General features: G+C 36.7%; 1 protein-coding gene and 1 long non-coding RNA gene across 3 annotated transcripts; both read right to left on the bottom strand.

Moving 5' to 3' along the window:
- On the bottom strand, nt 54-7,201 carry LOC109840980 (CMP-sialic acid transporter 2-like). The gene is made up of 6 exons (XM_020409819.1): nt 7,192-7,201; nt 5,146-5,187; nt 2,460-2,519; nt 2,339-2,398; nt 705-799; nt 54-534 (listed from the first exon to the last, which is right to left on the bottom strand). The coding sequence occupies exons 2-6, from the start codon at nt 5,182-5,184 to the stop codon at nt 483-485; spliced, it is 306 nt and encodes a 101-aa protein (XP_020265408.1). The 5' UTR covers nt 5,185-5,187; nt 7,192-7,201; the 3' UTR covers nt 54-482.
- LOC109840981 lies at nt 7,238-8,552 on the bottom strand. Of its 2 annotated transcripts, none has more exons than XR_002247105.1 (3): nt 8,282-8,365; nt 7,991-8,062; nt 7,238-7,250 (listed from the first exon to the last, which is right to left on the bottom strand). It is a non-coding gene; the product is annotated as an uncharacterized LOC109840981 (long non-coding RNA). The 2 variants fall into 2 exon arrangements; XR_002247106.1 differs by lacking the exon at nt 8,282-8,365 and adding an exon at nt 8,477-8,552 and having other exon boundaries at nt 7,240-7,250.

Raw genomic sequence — 8,954 nt, 5'->3', positions numbered from 1 at the left:
CCCCCCACACACACACAAAAAAAAGGCAATGAAATCAAAACTCACAGAGTAACTGAATAGGAAAGCACTGACTTACGAATGATATTTGCTCACAAATGTAGAAATTTTTAATCTGAAATGCTATAATGCAATTTCATTCGATGAGGAAAAATTGGAAGTGCTAATATATCACTACAGTTTGAGTGTGAGCAAATCACAAAGTATTGAAATTTTTTTTTTTCCAGCAAATCCGCATATGAGTAACTTCCGTGATGCAGAACTTGTTGAAGCCAGCACCATCGAGAAAGGAGTTCATCAGCGCATGAAAATGTTTTCTCTCATGAACCAAAACTTTCGCTTCCTCTGAAACATCTTGCCTGATTCCAAACAAAGATCACTGGTGCAACTTGCTGCGAAGATTGTATCCCCAGATTACCAGGTGGTATCAGACATTCTTTACCACTTAGCTGACCCCCCAGATTCATTATCTTCAATATCTCTACTCACTTTGGTGGCTTGCTAATGGAGTGGAGGTATATCGAGACAGAAACAACTCCGAAAGAGAAGCCAACAAAATTAGGGTTTATGCCCACCTGCCCATTTGAAGACAGAAACAACTCTGAAAGAGAAGCCAACAAAATTAGGGTTTATGCCCACCTGCCCATTTGAAGGCATGAGATTTTTGCTCGAATCAAGACAATAATCATTAACAATATAGTACTTACGTAGATCCAAGAAAGAATGCAAGGGAGAGATGAAACCGAAACAGGAATACCAATACAATTGCAGTCAGAAGCATTGCCACAGAAGTCGAATATACCTGTAGATAAATCCATGAGATCTGCACATCTAAAGGAGGAGGAAGGACAGAGAAATAAACCATTTGTGTTAAATCTTATTCAACTACTTTGAATGCTTCTACAGATGAAAGATGTAAAAAATTGATACCTAGGCTTAAAGTGCACAAAATTTAGGTTTATTTGCATATATACCCCTTAAATCATGGGTACTCGCAAAATCCCCCCTCAAATCTCTGTATTTGCAAAACTACCCTCAAATCATCAATTTTGGATAAAATAAACCCCAAATCTATCAATCATCAACTTTGATAGGCTAATTTGTAGTTGCGATGTAAGAATTGTCAAGAAAATCGTCAAATTTTTATTATTAAGTTGATGGTTGTTGATTTTAGGGGTATTTTCTCCGAAAGTTGATAATTTGCGGGATAGTTTTGCAAACACTAAAATTTGCGGGGAAGTTTTGCATATATTCATGATTTAAGAGGTAAATATGCAAATAACCCAACATTTTATTACGTAGTGAAAGAAGCTCAGATAATTTGCGGGATAGTTGATTTTAGGGGTATTTTCTCCGAAAGTTGATAATTTGCGGGATAGTTTTGCAAACACTAAAATTTGAGGGGAAGTTTTGCATATATTCATGATTTAAGAGGTAAATATGCAAATAACCCAACATTTTATTACGTAGTGAAAGAAGCTCAGATATGACAACAGTTTCTGACCTTTCTTAGCCTACTTCTGTTTATTTTCCTGTTCGTTGATAACATAGCACTTTTGCCTAACAGGTAACCAGAATTTTTTTAACCTGAAACATTTAATCGGGAGACAAAATTGACCTTGTCACCACACACCAGCATTAGCCACTCTTCCCTAATGGAAACAAGATGAAGGTACTACCAGTATTTAGAGGTGGCATTCATATTCGTTCGAGGAGAAAAGAAATTAACGACTACTACCAATCTGCTTCATGTTTTTATACTTCAAACCAAGAAAAAAGTAATGACTATTGCTTCATGCTTTTATACTTCAAACAAAGAATTGAGTTAATTACCCTATACCAAACTTTTGTTTTCCTTTAAGCCTAAAGGATGGGTTAGTATGCCTCCAGACCTTCTGCATAATCTTTTCCCTCACAAGATCGTAAAAAGATCCATTTTAGAAACAACAAAACTACCATTAAGCATTTTACAACCAGTGCTTTATGTCAATCAGAACGGTTATATATAAAAAAGAGAATAATATATATTGCTTATTCTAATTGGAATTATGAGGTAATGATATCTCCTAGCGGTCTCAAAAGTTCAGCTTCTTTTAGGGTGTAAAAAAAAATTTGATCTGTAATGCTGTGGTCATACAGCCATTGGCGTAACATACTTGAAGGGAAAACCGAAACCCCCACCACATCTTTACTAACCAACACTACCATGCTTTGTTTAAATGCATTTGATCAGAGGTCAAGATCAATATCTACAGATATAGGTCAAGGTAGCTCATGAATTTACTTCTTCTAATGGAATTTACCATTTCACAAATGAATTTCTGAAAGTTATAATATTTACCTTTACAATGTTATCTGCATATTTCATTACCATGGATACAGCAATTCCACTGCAAATATACTGAAGCCAGAATACTGAAGAGATGTGAAATATTGCGAGAAGCATTTAATATAACTTTTACCTGAGAACATGATTTAGAATCATGCAAACAGTGATGAAAGAATAACCATGGAAGAAACCTCTGCAAGACAAAATATATTGGAAAAAAATCCAATATGAATGCTAAATTCAAGATAATAAATGCAGGATGAAATGTCATATATGAAAGCAGAGGAATGCTTCAAGCTTACTTGTTCATGACTGCATCATAGTCCTAAATGGAAATAGCAATCAGGTTAAAAACCATGCCAAATATGTACAACCAGAAATTTTGTACATTAATATTTCTGGAAGGACGTTTCTTTAATCCTTCATTTTGAATGAGAAAGTTAAGAATCGTTCACAATAGGTGACTGAATTGATAAGAGTTTAAAGGTAATAGAAATGGGCATACAAAAATGCATTATGTACCACTCTATTGATTATCCACCCTATTTATTCTGGAAGATAACGTCAGAGGAACTGCTTGCTTCCAGATAAGATTTGCACCAGTTATACAGATTTTTAAGGGAAAAAGCATATCATTTGGGACTTCCCACCAACTCATCAACTGATGAAGATTCTAGGCTGGAGATCAAAAAATTACTGAGGCAGATATGAATAGAAGGAACAGAGTGGTTTTTGACATTACAGGTTTCCCAAAAATGTTTTTAATGTTACCAAAAAAGGCTAGTGAGCCGCACAATGCCAGGGACACGTGAGCAAAAGAAGATCTATTTTGGGGGTGGGGAAATCTCTCCTTTTATGTAGCTGTACATCCTGCAAGCAACACTGATGGGCTGCTTGAGACATTATGCGAGTACCAGGCAGTAGATTTTTGGGTTAAAAAGTAATGCAATAGAAACATCAATACATAACAAGAGATACCTACACAACAAATTCTAGAACAGTCTATATGAAATAATATGCATGTAAAGTAGTGTTGCATCCTATTTTGTCCTTCAAAAGGAAAGTTTGTATGTGCTGTTTGATACTCCATATGTCAACCTGGAAAAGCCTGCAGAAGCCAGGAAGTTTAACTACCTAGATGGATGTTCCTGAGCTGTCCCTATGAACTAAAGAGGATTCCTTTCTCGTAATCTATATTCTATAACAATTACAACGCTATCTGTCCATTTCTCAACACCAACGTGCTGACACATAATATGCGAGTAATGCTCAGGTAGACAAACTGCTGAGAAGGAACTGCAGGTGAACTCCTGGTCAATTATGCAAGGGACAAGTGATAGATTGCTGGGTGCAGGAGTGTATTAATTCTGAGTAGCATGGATGCATATATGACATGCATATGCAATAAAAATTTTAGAATAGTATCCACGGAACAACATGACATGGGAAGAAGTGCTTGCTCATACACTTATAATAGAAGGTATGCACAGAGGTTGACACGTCCTGTGTGGAAGAAGCCTGGAGCGAGCAATGGAGGAAATTTAAGAAGGCTAGTGATCTTCCTACTTTGATGTGAGTACTCTCTTCCAGTAAGAAATCTGATATTACAACTCTTTCACTCCATTTTCACCAACAACCTGCTATCCATGAAGCCCTATGTTTGGCCAGATAGCCAGCTGATAGCCACACTAATGCAAAGTGTGCATGACTGACAAGGTCTGATAATGAGCTGATACGAGTTGCCGTGCGAGCACCCTTTGGTCGCGGAATTACCAAAAGGTGGGTTGAGAAGAGGATGACCAAACACAAGAACAATTCAGTATAAGGCGAAGGAAAATACCTTCTCTAGATTATGAAGAACAAAAGATTACAATCTCTCCCTCACAATCTCACTAGAATCGAGAACAACCTCTCAACTCTCTCTCTAAACCCTAATACAATTATTTAGAATTTCTCTTGATCACTTCTCTCTGAGATCTGATTGTTTAGAACCCTAAAACAATCCTATTTATAGATGTGCAAACGTGGATGGCAACCCTTTAGGACTACATCTTGGCTTCTAACCTTCTTCCTTAGAAACCCTATACAATCTCTATTTATAGGGTTTTACAACGTGGTGGCAATCTTGTAAATAAACAAGTCCAAAAGAATCAGGAATCCCTGTCAAAACAGAATCCAAAACGAAACAGGAAACCCAGAAATCGCGATCCGGTCGACCGCCAGGCTTGGTCCGGTCGACCGGCCAGAGAGTTTTCTCAAACCCTGCATCGTGCAGGTTTTCCGGTCGACCGGCATGTGTGCTGCGGTCGACCGGCCAGAGATCTGCCAGTTTACCCTGTTCTTTTGCGTTTCGCTCCTGTTGACTTCTTTCGCCGTCTTCTTTAGCTCCAACCACACCTCTATTCTCAAGATATCATGAAAATCACCTATCCTCAAGCTCCCATGAGGATTGCTTTTCCGAAGAGAAGATACACCCGTATCATGAGCAGATCTGTGAGGTAAACTTTCCTACAATTGCCAGTTACTATGGAGATGGAAACAAGCAGCACCGTGAAAAGAAGAGCAGTTTGATATCCTAGTAGGCTAGTACACAGGCCAAAACATAATGATCTTTTAGACAGTTAAGACGTTTGCCTAATGGTTACTACTGTTGGTTATCCATATGAACACATGCACTTTGCTGACTTGTGAACTCATATATAGCCACATCCTATGCGTAGCAAAAGATGCACCCCCCCCCCATGCGGGAAAAAACCCACAAAAAAAAAGCAAAATACAGGTGAAGCAACTGCTTCAACAGAAACAGTTTGAATAAGTACCTCTGTATATACCCCAGCAAAGCCACTAAGAAGTGCCATGATCTGGAACAATACACCATTGTTAACATCCATTTCAATGTACTACTAAATAAAATATAAAGTCAAAGTTGAAACCTAACAGTTACCTGTACTCCTAATGGCCATCATCCACCCCTGAAAAGGTGTTTGAAGAACACGATCTGAACTGCATGGTAATCATGTAACACGACATTCAGTTAGAAGATCACAAATTAACCAATGAATAAAGGAGATTTTTTTCTAATTATTGAGTAGAGATTTTGAACCTTATTTTTAAAAGGTAAGTTATAAATTAGGATTTTACTTGATCTAGAAATTTAGTTAATTTGTCAATCTTTTTTATAGCCTAATTATTAGAAAAAAGATCTTTTATTTTAGTAGAACAAAAATTCTTTCCTATGAAGGACTATTAAGGACTAGATTTGTTGATGATTAAAATTTGAAAGTTTTTATATATAAAAAAATAGCCTATCTTCAACAAAATGCGATGTTTGAAAGTTTCCATTTATAGAGTCTTCCAATTTTGTATTCTGTGATGCAGCCTTGGATGTAAATCCTGAGATGTGAATCTCAAAAGCACCTTGGCACTTCTTTCCTTTATCCTTCCTTTTCTTTTCTCTACATTTTTTTGTTAAAAATCCCAATCCTTCATAGTTCAAAACCATTATGAAACACCTCTAGTGTGCAGCAAATGATGCTTTACAATGTCCAACATATACATAAAAAATGAAGTTCGTAGACAATGTCAGCTGGTATGTACCACTCTATTGATTATCCACCCTATTTATTCTGGAAGATAACGTCAGAGGAACTGCTTGCTTCCAGATAAGATTTGCACCAGTTATACAGATTTTTAAGGGAAAAAGCATATCATTTGGGACTTCCCACCAACTCATCAACTGATGAAGATTCTAGGCTGGAGATCAAAAAATTACTGAGGCAGATATGAATAGAAGGAACAGAGTGGTTTTTGACATTACAGGTTTCCCAAAAATGTTTTTAATGTTACCAAAAAAGGCTAGTGAGCCGCACAATGCCAGGGACACGTGAGCAAAAGAAGATCTATTTTGGGGGTGAGGAAATCTCTCCTTTTATGTAGCTGTACATCCTGCAAGCAACACTGATGGGCTGCTTGAGACATTATGCGAGTACCAGGCAGTAGATTTTTGGGTTAAAAAGTAATGCAATAGTTACAACGTGGTGGCAATCTTGTAAATAAACAAGTCCAAAAGAATCAGGAATCCCTGTCAAAACAGAATCCAAAACGAAACAGGAAACCCAGAAATCGCGATCCGGTCGACTGCCAGACTTGGTCCGGTCGACCGGCCAGAGAGTTTTCTCAAACCCTGCATCGTGCAGGTTTTCCGGTCGACCAGCATGTGTGCTGCGGTCGACCGGCCAGAGATCTGCCAGTTTACCCTGTTCTTTTGCGTTTCGCTCCTGTTGACTTCTTTCGCCGTCTTCTTTGGCTCCAACCACACCTCTATTCTCAAGATATCATGAAAATCACCTATCCTCAAGCTCCCATGAGGATTGCTTTTCCGAAGAGAAGATACACCCGTATCATGACCAGATCTGTGAGGTAAACTTTCCTACAATTGCCAGTTACTATGGAGATGGATACAAGCAGCACCGTGAAAAGAAGAGCAGTTTGATATCCTAGTAGGCTAGTACACAGGCCAAAACATAATGATCTTTTAGACAGTTAAGACGTTTGCCTAATGGTTACTACTGTTGGTTATCCATATGAACACATGCACTTTGCCGACTTGTGAACTCATATATAGCCACATCCTATGCGTAGCAAAAGATGCACCCCCCCCCCATGCGGGAAAAAACCCACAAAAAAAAAGCAAAATACAGGTGAAGCAACTGCTTCAACAGAAACAGTTTGAATAAGTACCTCTGTATATACCCCAGCAAAGCCACTAAGAAGTGCCATGATCTGGAACAATACACCATTGTTAACATCCATTTCAATGTACTACTAAATAAAATATAAAGTCAAAGTTGAAACCTAACAGTTACCTGTACTCCTAATGGCCATCATCCACCCCTGAAAAGGTGTTTGAAGAACACGATCTGAACTGCATGGTAATCATGTAACACGACATTCAGTTAGAAGATCACAAATTAACCAATGAATAAAGGAGATTTTTTTCTAATTATTGAGTAGAGATTTTGAACCTTATTTTTAAAAGGTAAGTTATAAATTAGGATTTTACTTGATCTAGAAATTTAGTTAATTTGTCAATCTTTTTTATAGCCTAATTATTAGAAAAAAGATCTTTTATTTTAGTAGAACAAAAATTCTTTCCTATGAAGGACTATTAAGGACTAGATTTGTTGATGATTAAAATTTGAAAGTTTTTATATATAAAAAAATAGCCTATCTTCAACAAAATGCGATGTTTGAAAGTTTCCATTTATAGAGTCTTCCAATTTTGTATTCTGTGATGCAGCCTTGGATGTAAATCCTGAGATGTGAATCTCAAAAGCACCTTGGCACTTCTTTCCTTTATCCTTCCTTTTCTTTTCTCTACATTTTTTTGTTAAAAATCCCAATCCTTCATAGTTCAAAACCATTATGAAACACCTCTAGTGTGCAGCAAATGATGCTTTACAATGTCCAACATATACATGAAAAATGAAGTTCGTAGACAATGTCAGCTGGTCAATGGATAACGCAATAGAGTGTGGGGAAGATTATGAAAGTCTATTGCCACTCAGGTAATGAACATTAACAACTTTATATTAGGAGTAATTTAAAACTCAAAGATATGTATACATCAAAGCCTAAAACAAATGGATTATATATTATGCTTACGATGCATTAAGTTGTGCGGTAGTACAAAAAGCACATAAGAGAATAAAAGCAGCCCACTGGACTTCACTTAATCTGAAAGAGAAAGAAGAATAGCATTATGGATATGGACTAACAACAACCAAACTTCAAATAACCAGATGTAATAAACCTTGGTCATGGAAGAAGAAAAGGAAAGAATGTACTAGATATTAAAAAATATTGAATAGGAATTAATAGAACAAAGCATTAATAAAACCAGAGTAAATCTTCGAAAGAAAAGCAAACCAGAATTTCTCTTAAATGGAGAAAAACCTTACTTCCTCTTTAGAATGATACGGTATAATACACCAGTGCTGATAATATTTAGGTTCTTCAGTATCACGTAAGCAGGGGCATCCACATATTCAAAGATGTAATACTGACAACAAGCAGTTTTAACTTGATCATGTATTTTATTGTGTTATATTCAAAACCATATCACAATAAAGTAACCATAATAACACTTACCCGCAGTAAGTTCTTTACTAGGTAAAGCAATGCAGGAATAGAATAAACATTAACTTCGTTGAATGATGTGCTCAACCTGAAAATGCACGATGATACAAGTCGCCATGTGAGCACCTTTGATCGCGGAATTATCAAAGGTGGGGTTGAGAAGATAACAGTAATAACACACAAAAATTAAAGTGATGAAGGAAAATACATTCTCTAGATTATGAAGAATAAAAGATTACAAAATCTCTCCCTCACAATTTCACTAGAATAAAAAACAATCTCTCTATTCTCTCTAAACCCTAATATCTTGATTAGAATCTCTCTTTAAAATACACTCTGATGTTTAGAAACCCTAAAAAAATCCTTATTTATATGTCTAACATCGTGGATAACAATCTTGTAAATAACCAAGCCCAATAGAACTGGGATACACGTCAAAACAAGGAGTCCAGTTCGGTCCAAGAACCCGATCCGGTCGACCAACATGATT

Source organism: Asparagus officinalis, chromosome 5, assembly GCF_001876935.1.
Source record: "Asparagus officinalis chromosome 5, Aspof.V1, whole genome shotgun sequence".
NCBI classification, from domain to species: Eukaryota; Viridiplantae; Streptophyta; class Magnoliopsida; order Asparagales; family Asparagaceae; genus Asparagus; species Asparagus officinalis.
The sequence above is the reverse complement of the archived record's forward strand: the minus strand, read 5'-3'. Positions and strand labels throughout refer to the sequence as shown.

What these genes read in the sequence shown, in the direction of transcription:
- LOC109840980 (XM_020409819.1), bottom strand. Translation starts at nt 5,184, where the DNA reads ATGGCACTTCTTAGTGGCTTTGCTGGGGTATATACAGAG. An exon ending in TTGCTGGGGTATATACAGAG is followed by an intron (nt 2,520 to 5,145) that starts GTACTTATTCAA and finishes TTTGTCTTGCAG; the next exon opens with AGGTTTCTTCCATGGTTATT. An exon ending in ATTCTAAATCATGTTCTCAG is followed by an intron (nt 2,399 to 2,459) that starts GTAAAAGTTATA and finishes TTCTGGCTTCAG; the next exon opens with TATATTTGCAGTGGAATTGC.